At 44.4% G+C, this 15384-nt stretch overlaps 1 protein-coding gene across 1 annotated transcript in view; it reads left to right on the top strand.

The window, feature by feature from the left end:
- The first annotated feature begins 898 nt into the window (after nucleotides 1–898).
- The window catches only part of ALDH2 (aldehyde dehydrogenase 2 family member), a 30682-nt gene continuing 16196 nt past the window's right edge, over nucleotides 899–15384 (top strand). Inside the window, exons 1-2 of the mRNA XM_074205735.1 lie at nucleotides 899–1075; nucleotides 14057–14161. Coding sequence (XP_074061836.1) covers nucleotides 962–1075; nucleotides 14057–14161 — 219 coding nt within the window. The 5' untranslated portion in view covers nucleotides 899–961. The remainder of the gene's footprint in view (nucleotides 1076–14056; nucleotides 14162–15384) is intronic.

A 15384-nucleotide genomic window follows, 5' to 3' on the forward strand; every position in this document is an offset into this window, starting at 1 on the left:
TTACATTGGATAGAGAAGATGGCTCTCTCTCTCAGTACCTGATTAAAAATTTAACAAATACCAGAAACCTGTTTCTCACAAAAGAAAACAAGACAGGCTTCCCAAATTCTAATCATCTGTTGTCTTGTGATTGTTAAAATACCAATAGGAGAGACAGAAATAACAAACTCATAATCTCCAGTTACAGATTGAGAATTTAGACTTTGGCCAGTAGCATAGGCCATAAAAATTATTTACTTTAAATCCTCTGTGGTTAAGTTATGAAACTATTTTATCGATTTTATTTTTTTGCTCTCTTTTATCATCAAATTATTTAAGGGTTTATCCATTTTGTTAGTCTTGTCAAAGAACCAGCTTCCAGTTTTGTCTATCGTTTCTCTGGGGGTTGTTTTACAGGTTTCTAATTTGCCTGTTTCCCCTCCCATTTCTCATGTTTCCTCTTTTGTTGGTTTTTAGGTTTATTTTATTTATCGGTGTCTTCATTTTCTGGTCTTTTAAAAGGCGCGTTCAGCCCCCGGATCTTCTGTCCCGTGGGTCCCCCGGGCTCGTCCCGCCCGAGGACCGCGAGGACGGCTGTAGCGGCGGCCCTCCCGGACTCTGGAGCTGTTGCTCCCCCTGACCCTTTGCTTTCAGCCATGAACTCTCCCCGAGATCCGTCCTCTTTCTCCAGGATCCTCGCGTCCTGGGCTCTGCGGACCTCCCACGTGGGCGTCCGGGGCCGCTGATCGACAGCCCGGAGCCAGCCCCGCCGGCCCCGCCCCCGCCGCGGCTCCCTTCCCTCATTGGCCACGAGCGCAGGGGGGCGGTGCGAGAGGAGCAGGCCCCGCCCCGGCCGGCCCCGCCCCCCGGAGCCCTGCGGCTGAGTGACGGCCGGCGGGGGCAGTGGCGTGCCGGCTCCGCGCAGCTCCTCCGACCTCCGGCCCCCGCCCGGCCCCCCGCTCGGCCCCGCCGCTGACGCAGCATGCTCCGGGCCGCGGCCCTCCTCGGGCCCCGCCTGGGCCGCCGCTGGCTGTCCTCGGCCTCCCCGGCCGCCGTGCCCGTGCCCAACGAGCGCCCCGAGATCTTCTACAACAAGGTGGGCCGCCTGGGGCCCCCCGGCTGCCGGGCACCCTGCACCCCTCGCCTCTCTCCTTGGCCCTCCTGGGCCCCCTTCTCTGGACTTCTCCTTTCCCCTCGCCCCTTCACACCGGTCCCCTTTTCTCTGCCCCCCGCGCCCCCTTTTCTCTCTGCACCCCGCGCCCCACTTTTCTCTCTCTGCCCCTCGCGCCCCCTTTTCTCTCTCTGCCCCCCGCGCCCCCTTTTCTCTCTCTGCCCCCCGGCCCCCTTTTCTCTCTCTGCCCCCCGCGCCCCCTTTTCTCTCTCTGCCCCCCGCGCCCCCTTTTCTCTCTCTGCACCCCGCGCCTCACTTTTCTCTCTCTGCACCCCGCGCCTCACTTTTCTCTCTCTGCCCCCCGCGCCTCACTTTTCTCTCTCTGCCCCCCGCGCCTCCTTTTCTCTCTCTGCCCCCCGCGCCTCCTTTTCTCTCTCTGCCCCCCGCGCCTCCTTTTCTCTCTCTGCCCCCCGCGCCCCCTTTTCTCTCTCTGCCCCCCGCGCCCCCTTTTCTCTCTCTGCCCCCCGCGCCCCCTTTCTCTCTCTGCCCCCCGGCCCCCTTTTCTCTCTCTGCCCCCCGCGCCTCCTTTTCTCTCTCTGCCCCCCGCGCCTCCTTTTCTCTCTCTGCCCCCCGGCCCCCTTTTCTCTCTCTGCCCCCCGCGCCTCCTTTTCTCTCTCTGCCCCCCGCGCCTCCTTTTCTCTCTCTGCCCCCCGCGCCTCCTTTTCTCTCTCTGCCCCCCGCGCCTCCTTTTCTCTCTCTGCCCCCCGCGCCTCCTTTTCTCTCTCTGCCCCCCGGCCCCCTTTTCTCTCTCTGCCCCCCGTGCCTCCTTTTCTCTCTCTCTGCCCCCCGCGCCTCCTTTTCTCTCTCTGCCCCCCGCGCCTCCTTTTCTCTCTCTGCACCCCGCGCCTCACTTTTCTCTCTCTGCCCCCCGCGCCCCCTTTTCTCTCTGCACCCCGCGCCTCACTTTTCTCTCTCTGCCCCCCGCGCCTCCTTTTCTCTCTCTGCCCCCCGCGCCCCCTTTTCTCTCTGCACCCCGCGCCTCACTTTTCTCTCTCTGCCCCCCGGCCCCCTTTCTCTCTCTGCCCCCCGTGCCCCCTTTTCTCTCTCTGCACCCCGCGCCTCACTTTTCCCCTTTTGCTTTCTCTTCTGGGTCCCCCTTCTCCCTCCCTGAGTCGACCTTTTCCCTCAACCCCGAGCTTCTCCTTTCATCCACCCTTCTCTACCTCCTTTCCACCTGTTCCTCCTTTCTCTGCACCCCACGTCTCTTTTCCTTCTCTGCACCCTCGCCTCAGTTTCCCCTTCTTTCTAAGTGCACCCCTTCACTAGACCCCACACCACAACTTTTCTCCTGTTCTTCCCCACTCTGCCTTCTGCCTTCTTTGCTTCCTTTCCATCTTCTCTCCTGTGCTCTGCACCCCTTATCTCCCTCTTCTTCCCCATCTCGTCTCTTTTCTAGCCCTCTGTGCCCCATGCCCCTTCTCTCCCTCCTGCCCCTCTTCACGCCTCTCCTCTTACCCCCTCCTCACTTCACTCCCCCTCACCTCCTGCCCATCCACAACTGATACCTCCTTTCCACCCTTCCTCCTTCCCTTTCTCTCTGAGATCTCCTTCCCTCTTTTTCTGTGGCCTCTTCCTTCCCAGCCCATGCCTCCCTTTATTCTTACTCTCTTGCTTTTCTTTCCTCTCTCGATAAAGTTGGAACTTAATCAGTGTTTACTGGCTGACTTACTTTATTCTCTGTTCTCCCTGCCTCTTCCTCCCCCCCCCATCTTGATTTCCTCTTCCCCATTTTTCTGTTTAGAATTTTGCAAGGCAAATGGGGTGAAGTGGCTTGCCCAAGGCCACACAGCTAGGTAATTATTAAGTGTCTGAGACTGGATTTGAACCCAGGTCCTCCTGACTCCAGGGCCGGTGCTCTATCCATTGCCCCTACCCCATTTTTTTGCACCTCACAGCTAATTATCTTCTTTCTCACTGGTGTTCTCTCTTACTCTTCACCTCCTCTCACCCCAGCCTGAACTCTTTACTTTCTCTGATCTCAACTTTCCCTTCTTATTTCCTCCCAGGTTTCTCCCATCCTCTCTACCATGTCTCCTTTTCTCTCTCTGCACCCAACGCCTCACTTCTTTCCCCTTTGCTTCCTCTTCTGGGTCCCTTCTTTTCCCTGGGTCCCATCCTCTCTACCACCTCTCTCCTTCTCCTCCTTCCCTTTTCCCCCCTCTCTGAATATCTCTCCTGTCTTCTCTTCCCTCCCCTGCCAACAACTTCCCTGAACTGCTCCTGCCAGATGAAGATAGAGAGATAGGTTTTTCCTTCTCTCCTTAAATACTTGTTCCCTTCTTCAGTCCGATGAGGGGAATAGAAATTAGGCTAGATGGCCAGCGGAACCCATTCTGGTGGGAAAAGTCTGTGATTGAGATGCTAATCCAAGCACTCCAGGTGATCTGTTTACCTCCTCCAACAAAAGTCTTTCATCTTCTTGAGAAATTGGAGGGACAAAGGAGAGGCCACCATCATTACATAATGTCTACAAGATCACCCTTCTGCAGATGCTACTTCCAGCATATTACAAAAGATATCAAGATCAGAAACCTTAAAGGGGAAAATATCAGGGAGTAACTACTCTCCCAGGAAGCCAATCTTGACTTGGTTTGCTGTGGGGAAATGTCTTCCTCTGTTTTACCTACTGACCTTTCTGACTTCCTTCAAGTCAAAACTAATATCTCAGCTTGTAACCCAATCCCTCTTTAGTTGGGGTTTTTTTTTTCAGGGCAGTGGGGTTAAGTGGCTTGCCCAAGGTCACACAGCTAGGCAATTATTAAGTGTCTGAGGCTGTATTTGAACTCAAGTACTCCTGACTCCAGGGTCAGTGCTCTATCCACTGTGACACCTAGCTGCCCCTACCCCAACCCCTCTTAATTTCAGTGCCTCTCCTCTAGCTATTTCCTATTTATCCTGTACATTGGTATATATTTGTTTGCTCATTGCCTCTCCCTTTTGAGTGAAAGTTCCCTGAAGACAGAGACTGGCTCCTTTTATATCCCTGGGACTTAATACTTGGTAGCTGTTTAATAAATATTTATTGATTAATTGATCTCCGAGTCACCAAATTTCAGAGTTAAAAGAAGCCTTATATATTTTGATCCAAGAGTCCCCTCTCTAACATCTCTGATAGCCAACCTGCCCCCAGGAATGGGTGCTTTATTCTCTTCAGAGAAAGCACATTTCTTTTTGGGCTAGCTGTAATTATCAGCAAGTTCACTGGACTCTTAAGTCCAGAGATGGGAGGGACCTCAGAAGCCATTGGGTTCACTTCCCTCCATTTCAGCAATGAGGAAACTGAGGCCCAATGTCAGAGAGATTTGAACTCAATGCTTCAAGCTCCAGAATCAGCCTTTTCCACTGTATTTATCATTCAGCTCAGAGGATCCTAGATCTAGACCTGGAAGGATCCTTGGAGTTCAACCCCCTTATTTAAAAGATAGGGAAACAGACTGACTTGCTCAGGGTTACATAGTTAGGAAGTCTCAGAGGCAAGACTTGAACTCAAGTTATTCTGACTTAAAAGCTCACTATTCTACCCAATCAATGCACAACTGAAAATATTTGGTGGCTTTCCCCTCCCCACATTATTTATTTGTTTGTTTTTTAACATTCATTTTAAAAAAAATTTGAATTCTAAATTCTCTCTCTTCTGCCTCTCCCCATCCCTTGAGAAGGCAAACCACATAATTCTTTTCATAACAACAGCAATGAAAACAAAAACTCCAGTGGATTATCAGCTCAAGGCTGTTAAATAACCAGAATCTCATGTTTTCAAGGAAGAATCATTGGGTCCTCTGAATTTTGTTATGAAAAAGTGGGCTACTCTGACCCTTTGTCCTCATACAAAACTTGGATGAGCTTCAACTTTCTTTAGTTAGGATTGATAGCTGGGCTCTCAAATTCCTTCTCTTAAGTTCCCCCCCCCCCCCACCATTTACTTTTAATCTGGCCAGTAGAGATAGTGAGGGGAAAAGGCACAGGTAGAAGCCATTAGTTTGCATTCTTTCCAGCACATTGCAAAATAGTTAAGGGCCAAGAACCAAAAAGGGAAAATTGTCAGCTAGTAACCCCTTGTTTCTCTCACTGTTCCAAGTTACTTTTCTCTTTCTGGTTGTACTGTCTTCTGGGATGATTTAGAGAAATGATCTTAGTTTTGCTTCTGAGATCCACTGGCTGTGGGACCCTGGAGGAAGTCACCTCTCCAACTAAGACAAAAGAATTCAAAGTTTTGGATCTCCATTGCAGAGTTTGCAACATTTGGGAGTTCTCTCTTACACAAGGGTAGCTCCTAATCAGGAGCAACAACTGTGCACTATGGAGTCAATTGACAAGCATTTCTGAAGCACCTACTGTGTTCTGGGTCTTGTGCTAGGTTCTGGAGAATATAGAAACAAAAATTTAAAAGGTCCTGGTCCTTAGGCCATTTTAAAATTATTTTCCCAGAGGGAATCTGTCTGGATAAGCTTCAAGGTCTTGCATATACATATACATACATACATATATATATATATATATATATATACATATACACAAATACATATATATATCCTGCCTGCAGATACATGATAGGATTACATACTAATAGTGGAATAGGAGATCAGTTCCACCTCCTTCTTTTTAACAGCTAAAGAAATGCAGACTCAGTTTCACCCAGTTGCCAAGGGTCACAGACACTGGGATCCAAGACTGCTTTCTCTAACTCCAAATACAGCCCTTTTCTCTGAACTCCACAAAGTAGAAAGGCAATAAATCCATTGCAAGTCCTAACTCCTTTGTCCACATTTTATTGAAAATTAAGGATAGGGTAGGGATAGAGCCCAGTTGTTGGGGGGGTTTTCTTTTTGGTTTTTGTTGCTTTTTTTTTTTTTTTATAACTTTTACAACAGTTGAGTCATTTGCTTTCCCTGTAATTAGTGATTAGCTATTACGTTAGCATCCTGGGACCTGGACCTTCTGGTACTTTAAGGATGCTGTGAATTCAGCCTCCTGCATCCCCCTTCTTCCCCATATGCAGATCACAAACATTCCTGACCTTCCTGGATGGTTTAATCAAGTTTCCCAGATCCAAATAATCCTTCATCCAATGACAGCCTTTAGTCTTCAGCTCAGTTCAGAATCACAGGAGTCTCTAGTTAGAAGCCCATATCTGGAAAGGAATTCCCTCTATAGCAGTTGAGTCAAACTCAAATAGAAAGGGGGTGTGGAAGGGAAGTGAAGTATCCATAAATGATCCATCCTATATTGACAGTTTTAAAATGCAATGTTACCCATGTTTTATTGTATTTTTATTTCTTTTGTTAAAATTTTGTTAAGTATTTCCCAGTTTTTGCTTCCACTCATGGTTACAGAAGTGGCTGTACAGTCTTTGGAGCCTTGTGGCATCATGATATGAAGTCAGAGGTCCTGGGACTGTGGGCAAATCATGTTACTTTTTTTGAGTCTCAGTTTCCTCTTCTGTAAAATAGCTAGGGGGAAGTTCATTACTTCTAAGGTTCATCTTTAAATCTATGATCCTCTGTCTGACTACCTGAAGCAGTATAATTCTTATTGTTAGGAAAACATTTTTTTTCCTTGCATCAATTAATTTGACTGAAATGCTCCACCCTTTGTTGCTTTGTTCCTCCCTCTTGATCCAAACAAACTTTTTAAAAATGTGTAATGAGTGCCAGGCTGGGGATTAAGAGACAAAAGCAAAAGTTGCTTCCTTCAATGAGTCTCTGTTTCATTCCTTTGGGTTTGAATTCTACATTTATTTACAACATGTAAATGTGTAAATTATATGTGGCCATAATAATAAGGGAGTGCCCCCCACCAGCAGAGATGTTAACATTACATTGAATGTCAGATTTTTTTGATCTATGGATCCGTTTTGTTGAATTTTTTTTTCTTCTTGCCTTTTAAAAATTCTTTGTTATAAGAGATGACTTCCTGGGACTGGGCAGAAGAGGGATCCAGGGGGAGGCCAGCCAATATATAAACAGGTGGCTTACAGTTATCTCAAAAATAGGGGAGGGAAGATTAGTCAGGAAAGGCATCCTGTAGGAGGTGACACCCAAGCTTTGAAAGATGTTAAAAATAATTCTAAGAGCCAGAAATGAACAGGGGAGAGCATTTCAGGGATAAGAAATGACTTGTACAAAGATGAAGAGATGGGAGATCAGTAAGGCAAAGTAAATGAATGTTATATAAACTGAGACTGGAAAGGGTCCTACCTGAGATGGTATGTATGAAAACTCCCTGAGTTAGATACTTGGAAAAACTCTTTTTTTTTTTCCTAACAAATCCTGGAGACTTAGTTCAGGTTCTTGCTTAAGTCAGTATGAGAGGCAGAGGGAGAGGGGGAGGGGAAAGAGAGAGAGAAGAGAAGAGAAGAGAGAGAGAAAAATTGTATAATTTAAACAGAAAAATGTAAAACAATGTATCATCCTAGCAAGCTCTTGGTTTGGGCTGTCAGTACCTAGTTCAGTGCCTGACTCTTTGTTGGGAATAAATGTTAAGAGACACGAAGGTGGCTCCCTGACTTGAAATCAAGAAAGACCTGATTTCAGATTCTGCCCCAAACACAGGCTAACACGGCTACCCCATTGAACAAATCATATAATTAAATCCCAACCTGTTTCTTCATCTGTAAAATGAGGAGAGTTGAGTCTGTCTGGCTCTAGCTCTCTGATCTTATGAAATGCTTCTCAATTAAAAACCATCCGCAGTTATGGTGCTCCTCCTGGCTGGTTATATTTTAAACACAGTTTTCAGTGCCTTTGTTAACAAGGGACCAAATCTTCAGATTTCCTAAACCTATATGTGAGGGAATATTTTCTGCTCTGATTTGAGGTTAATCCAGAAATCTGGGGGACTCCCTGTTAGGGTTGAGAGAAGGGAGGAGGCTAGCCATAAGGTGTCCTTCTGTTTGCAGAACCATGGATGGATGTTTAATCCTCCAAAGTCCTGAGGCAGGTGTAGCCCTCCATCTTACAGAAGAAGAAGCCAAGATTCAGAGTAGTTCAGTGATTTGCCCCAAGTTACACAGCTAGGTAGGATTGGAACCCTCATTTTAAAGGGGCTGGCAACAAAACTGAAAATCTTTCTTAGACAATTCTTTGTCCATCTGGAAGAACTGACACTAGATGTAAAAGGTCACATTATACCTTTCAGGGGTCTCTTTTGTATTCTCTCCAGTGGCTTGTTTTGGATGTCAAGAGGGTTGACAAATGCATGATTTGAAGCTATTTCAGCAAGGTAGGGCTGTTTTTGTCCCCATTTTCCAAATGAGAAAACGGAGGCAGACTGAGATGAAATATCTTGTCTGTGCATCTAGTGAGTATCTTCTGGTCAGATTTTTAAAAAAAATTTTTCTTGGTAGGAAATTGGGGTTAAGTGATTTCCTTGGAATCACACAGTTAGCAAATGACTGAGGCCAAATTTGAACTTGACTTCTTTTGAATGCAGACCAGCATTCTACCCTTTGAGCCACCTAGATATTTATTTTATCATACATAGATGCACTGGTTTATTTGTGTGTGTGTGTGTGTGTGTGTGTGTGTGTATGTTTTTTTTTTTGACCTATGATTTCATTGATATGGGGAATTCTTATTAAGGAAATTTCCTTCTCTCACAGTGGATCCTCTTACTCTGTAATTTAGTTTTCGGTATTTGCTTGTGGGTCCTGAGAAACCCTTCCTTAAGGTTCTCCTATGCCTACCATAATACAGAAAGCATTAGCAGTTATTGCCATTTACTGCCTGGGAAACCTTGGACCAGTCCCTTCCCATTTCTTGGCTTCAGTTTCCCTGTCTGTACAGGATGGAGTTTGGACTACATGGTCTCAGAGGTCCCTACCAGATTGAAATCTTATCTTGTGCAATCCCATCAAATCCTCTGGCAACTTCCCTCACCTAAAGAGACTGAATGGTCCTGGGACATTCTGTGGAGTCAGAAAATGTGCTCTAACATCAACTTTCTGAACCAAATGCTGATCATTACTTATAGAGTTATTATTTAACAATTGCTCTTTTGTCTCCTTGGAATTAGAGCATTTCTGATTTGGAAGGAACATCCATAGATCTCATTCAATCCCTACTCAAAAAAGGAATCCCTGCCATAACCTACCTGATGAAGTGGTCACCCAGCCTTGGTTGGAAGACTGGCACCCAGAGGGAAGGAAGTCTGCTTCCTCCCAGGGAATTTTCTGAGAGCTCTTGTGGTTAGCCCCCTGAAATCAATCCTAAAACATCTTCTTGGCACCCACTGCTTGTGGTTCTGCCCTTTGGAGCCAAGTTGAACAAAACCTAAGCCTTCATGAATTTGAAGCCAACTGTCATGTCCCTTTCTTCTCCATCTTTTCATCTCTTTATACTTTCTTCACTTGACAGCATTCATACAAGTTTTCCCATGATGATCTGAATTGTTTGTATTCTTTCATTTTCTAAAAAAAAAAAAAGATTAGATCTGTTTTAATTTCTTTCTTTTTTAATCCCCTCCTGATTTCATGGTATAGACAATGCTCAATAAGGAAATTCCCCATCAGAGCAAAATCTAGTGTTAGGAGCATTAATTGGATGTGCAATGTGAGTCCAGATGTTTTGGACTGAGACTGGCTCTTTGTAAGATACATACACCATGCTGCCTGTCTTGTCTCTGATGCCATTACTTTCTTAAGGCCACAGTTTGTGCATCCATGTCCCTGGGGAGAAAGACTACTGGCTTCTTCACAAATCACACAGAATTTTATTTTAGCCTTCTGTTCTGAAGGCAAATCTAGGAACAATAGATGCAAATGGTCTGTTAATCTGATGGAAAACTTCCCTACTCTTGGCTCTGTCCCCCACTGGTTTATGTAAAGGAGAATAATGTTCAGGAAGTTTGAAGAGGTCTTCTGGAGACATTGTTGTGAAGGACTTTGAAAGCCAAATGAAAATTTTCTGTTTAATCCTTATGGTAAGAGAGCCCTGGGGATACCCGAAGGACCAGACACACTAGGGCCATATGGCCTGTGCTTTTGGAAAAATCACTTTGCAGGTTGGGGAGGAGAGAATAGAGAGGAGAGGTAGATTAGGCCAGTCTGGGATTCGTAACCATTTCCAATGGACCCGTTGGGCAGTATCTGGTGGAAACTTTGAATGGACCCCTTCTCAAAAGCATACTTTTAAATACATTAAGCCAAATGAATAGCATTTCAAAGGAAACCAGTAATATTGAAATAGATATCAGAAAGGATATATTAAAAAAAAATCCACATCCCACATTAAGCATTTCCTGGATAAATGACTTGTGACTTCTCTTCCAACTGCAGAATTCTGCTTCCTGGAACCACATTTTAATGTTGGGAACCTCTGAGCCCTTCCTTTGAGTTCTTTCTCTAAGACTTTTTTCCTCTAAAATTCCAAGATGGAAGGTTTTGCATTGGATCTTTTCAGAGTCCTCTCACCCTCATATTTACTTAAGAAAAGCAGTCCAGAATTCTACTTTGGAGAACTTTCTATGAGTTACTTGTCAGCCAGCAAAATAAAGCTCTTTTGACAGGATCTATTTACTTTTGACTTCAATTCTTTCTCTGTTCTGTGGAAAGGTGGGGATCAGAAAATGGGAACACCTGTTTCTGTGCATTGAGGATGGAGTGTGCCTTTGGCTTGAAGCCCTTAGAACAGAGGAGGTTGGACTCTCTGGAAGAGTTCTGATCCCATTGTCTGAATGGTTCAAGTGCTTAATAGGTGGGACTTGTTTAAAAATATTAAAGTAGGGGCAGCTAAGTGGCCCAGTGAATAGAGCACAGGTCCTGGAGTCAGGAGGACCTGAGTTCAAATCCAGCCTCAGACACTTAATAATTACCTAGCTGTGTGACCTCGGGAGCTGTGTGACCTCGGGAGCTGTGTGACCTCAGGCAAGTTACTTAACCCCATTGCCTTGCAAAAAACAACAAAAAAATTAAAGTAAAAAGAACCCCAAAGGATGACACTGCAGACTGGAAACCTAGGACTGCAAATAAGTATCATTTGGTGACTTCTTTCTAGCTCTTTGCAACAAAGTCCACCCTTAAGTGGAAATAAGTCTGGATTTTGTTGGTATAGGTGGCTTCCCTCCAGAGTTTCTTTCCATGATTTAGCATCTTTTTGACTCCAAAATGACAGAGGGCCTCTTTGAACTACTAGACTAAGCTAACTCTCAACATGAGTCAAGGGACACAGAGTGGAGAAATGTCATGTGATCCTAGGCTGCGCTGAGAAGCAGAACCAGGAGTGGCTGAGTTCTTCATTTAAAAGAGGGATCGCTGGGTTCAGATCCCCACTCTCTCACTTGAACTTACCTGGTGACCTTGGGGCCAAGTCCCTTTATTCTCTAAACCTCAGGTTCCCCCTGGCTAAAAGGCTCCTCCTGGCTCCAAATCTGTGGTCCTGAGCTTGTAAGTGAGGAGGTCACCGTCAGTCATCCCTCTGTCCCTTGAGCTGTACTACCTGAGGACAAGGCCAGCCTTTTCTTAGACAGTGGAGCCTGTCTGTCACTGAGTCCATCCGTACTCAAAGGCAAGGTAGACCCGCTGCCAGATCTTGGGTCCTGCTATCATTTTTGTTCTTGGACCCAGATTCACCAGAAGACATATAGAGGGAAGTGATATTTTAAAAAGAATACATTCTAAGCACCTTGCAATATTTTCTCAGACTTGGAATGATGCTGCTGCATCTTACTAGGTCAAACACAGAAAGTTCTGATGAATCTGATACTAGGTCATTGCTGGCCAGAAGAGCCAGGATGAACTCTGAAAATGTCTCACATTGTTCTTATCAGGAAGATAGAGATCGGTAGATTAGATAAGAACATAATTGAAACATTCAACTGGTTGGATATTCAGAATCAAAGAGAAGTTAATAATTTATTGACAGTGTTTCTGAGAGGTCTGCAAGGGCATGTCCTAACATATTATATAGCGGGGTTGGAATCCAATGTGTTCCTGACAGGTTTGAGCATTTGTAAGATTAAATTCAATAGGGATAATATAAAGTCATCTACTTGGGAATATGGACACAAGCCAAAGACAGACAGTCCCTAACCTGAAGAAACTTCCATTTTGTGGGGGCACAGAACACATAAGAGGGAATTGGAATGAGATGGAGAAGAAGGTATCCAGGGCAGGAGCAAGCTGGAGGATTCCAGAGGAGTGCAGTCTAGTGGGAAAGGAAGAAATGACTGACCTAGACTCTCTCCTTAAATGGGATAGGATGAGTTGTATTTATGAGCCTGTGACAAGACTATGTTAAAAAGATTGTCCTTTTAATAGCTTGCTAGATCCATGATAGATAGATTGCATTAGCTTCTTTGAGGCCCCTTGGTGATTAAGTGGATAGATGCACTAGAGTCAAGAAAGTATTGTCTTTTTGAGTTAAAATCCTGACTCAAACACTTACTAATTTTCTGTTTGCCTCAGTTTCCTCATCTGTACATATGGTTGTCTTTCATTCTCAAAGAGGACCAAAACGACATCACTATGTTAGAGTCAGGTTACAGGTGTCTATATCTGATCAGACCAGTATGAGCTCAGAATGCTCTACCACAAACAGGTCATGTGAACACCTGGGATGGCTTTTTAAAATTTGTATATCTCACGTAATCTATAAATTCCTCAACTGTAAAAGAAGCTGGAAAAGGAAATGCCAAACCACTCTAGAAACTTTACTAACAAAACCTCAAACGGGGTCACAGAGTTGGATGTAACTGAAAAATGACTCAGCAACAACAAAAATTATCTTCTTTTGTCTGCTCTGACCTTAGTAACATTCTGTAGATATTTACTGGAAGGCACTTATCTCCAAGGACTCTTTCTGTTTGTTGTGAAATTTCTTTTCATGTCCTCTGTTGTAGAAATCCCAGCACACAGAGCATGCTGAATAAATATTATATAATGCTGAGAGAGCATGCCAATCTGAACTAGGCTGGGTCTTGGGGCCCTACCTATATCAACAACTTTGTTATCTCAAACCATGGGCCTTGCACTAGGGAGAGTCCTGTACTTTACCTGGGGTGCTGATCATGGTTCAGGTGTCAACTTCTGACCAGGGTCATTAAGCAAATATAGTCCAGCCCAGTTCTCCCAGCCCCTCCCTCCTACCTCTCCACCCCTGTATATTCTTTTTTTTTTTTTTTTTTTTAGGTTTTTGCAAGGCAAATGGGGTTAAGTGGTTTGCCCAAGGCCACACAGCTAGGTAATTATTAAGTGTCTGAGGTCGAATTTGAACTCAGGTACTCCTGACTCCAGAGCTGCTGCTCTATCCACTGTGCCACCTAGCTGCCTCACCCTGTATGTTCTTAACAGGGACAGAGATAGATGGACAGATATGAGAGGGTAAGAGGAAGAGAGAGGTAGAGAGATGAGGGAGAGAGAGAGAGAGAGTCACAGGGTTAAGATGAAGAGACAGAAAGATGGGGAGGGGGTGACTCATAGGGTGGAGGGAGAAAGAAGGAAGTAAGGAAAAGGTGGGAGAGGGGGTGTGTGAGTAATTATAGAACAGAATTGTGGAGATAAAAGTGGAGAAAATATGGAAAGAGACATTCTTGACTGGAAGTCAGGTTCAAAAGCTGCTTCTGATACTTATTAGTTTTGTGAACCTAAGTTATTATCTTCCTTTTATTAAGCTGAGGGCAGTTTCTAGCATGTCATTCCATAACATTTCAGTGACAATGCTAGGAGCCTTCCTCTCCTGGCATACCCTCCTAATGCAATGAAAATATCTTCCCAGATTTGGCCTTTAGGGTGGTCAAGCTGAAGCCAGTTCAGATCTTGTCCAGGTGCCCCATCCCTTCATGGTGGTTGTTCAGAGTCTCTTCTTAAAAGTAGGGCCAAAGCTTAAAAGTTCAGTGTCTGGTACATAAGGAATATTTAATAAATGATTGTTCATTGAATGACTGTTGGAGGATTTCTTCTTTCTTTGGCAGATTTTCATAAACAATGAATGGCATGATGCTGTCAGCAAGAAGACTTTCCCCACCATCAACCCATCTACTGGAGATGTGATCTGCCAGGTGGCTGAGGGAGACAAGGTATGAGAGCCTGGGCCTAAACAAGAAAATTTGGAATTTCTACAACTGACTAGGACATGCACAGTTGACTCTCTGTTCTAAAGAGAACTAAAAGTCAACTTTTGTTATTGGGATGTCAGTCCCTACAGGGGCAGAGAGCAAGTGTGACTCAGCACATTTTAGTCTATTCTGGAAAGAGTCGGTTTTCCTTTTGAAATGTTTTTATTAGTAGGAAGAGGGAAGACATGAAATTCTAGAAATGTTTTTTTTTCTTGAATTAATTTTTTTTTCATCATTTAAAAACAGAGACCAGTTAAACTGGCCATTTCCATTGATAGGGAGAAAAATCTTTAACACTGTAGTTAACTAAAGATTAATTTTATTTACACATGGAGCTCTTTGGGGGCAGATTGGGAAAATGAAAGACTTTAGAGTTAAAAGTATTTTGGCTTTCAGGCAAACATTTGGAGGATTCAGTCAACAAGTATGCTTTTATTTATATATTGAGAGGTGACTTGATAAGCTGGCTTTGGAGTCTGGAAGATCTGGTTTCAAGTCCAACCTTCCAAAACTTCTGACTGACTGGAGGAGTCACCTCTTTTCTTCTGTACTAAGATTATAAATGACAAAGCAGGAAAGAGGGTTTTCTGACTATCTATTAGCAAAAATTTACTGAGTTTGAGTTGGTGGAGAGAAATTTGGGGAGCTGTATTAGTTGGACAACTCTCAAGAATATATTTTAATGATGGCTCAACAAGTATTTATTTTTATTAACATTTCATTATTATTGACTTTTATTGATACTTTTTTTTACACCTTGTTATTTCCTTATAAGAAAGGAAAAACAGTAATTCAAAAACCAATCCACACATCAGATACATCCATCAGAATTGGTCATGTGTGCTTTTTCCTCTCCTCCTCCCAGTTCTCCCAAGAAGGAGGAAAAGAAGCATCATTAGCTGACCCCTGGACACCATATTGGGTTTCCAACTTCATCTGAGTTGATCTGCCTCCGAATTTTACTGCTGTTTATAATTTTGTAGTCATTGTACAGGTTGTTTCCAGGGTTTGTTTTCTTTATTTTGCATCCATTGATACAAGTCTTCTAAAGTTTCTCTGAATTCCTCAAATTGGTATTTTGCTGTAATAGTTCATTAACATTCACAGCCATAATCTGTCCAACTCTTTCCCCAGTTGATGGGTATACACCCCCTTTCTGTCCACATTTTTTTCCCCACCACAGA

Source organism: Macrotis lagotis, chromosome X (genome assembly GCF_037893015.1).
Source record: "Macrotis lagotis isolate mMagLag1 chromosome X, bilby.v1.9.chrom.fasta, whole genome shotgun sequence".
Taxonomy (NCBI): domain Eukaryota; kingdom Metazoa; phylum Chordata; class Mammalia; order Peramelemorphia; family Peramelidae; genus Macrotis; species Macrotis lagotis.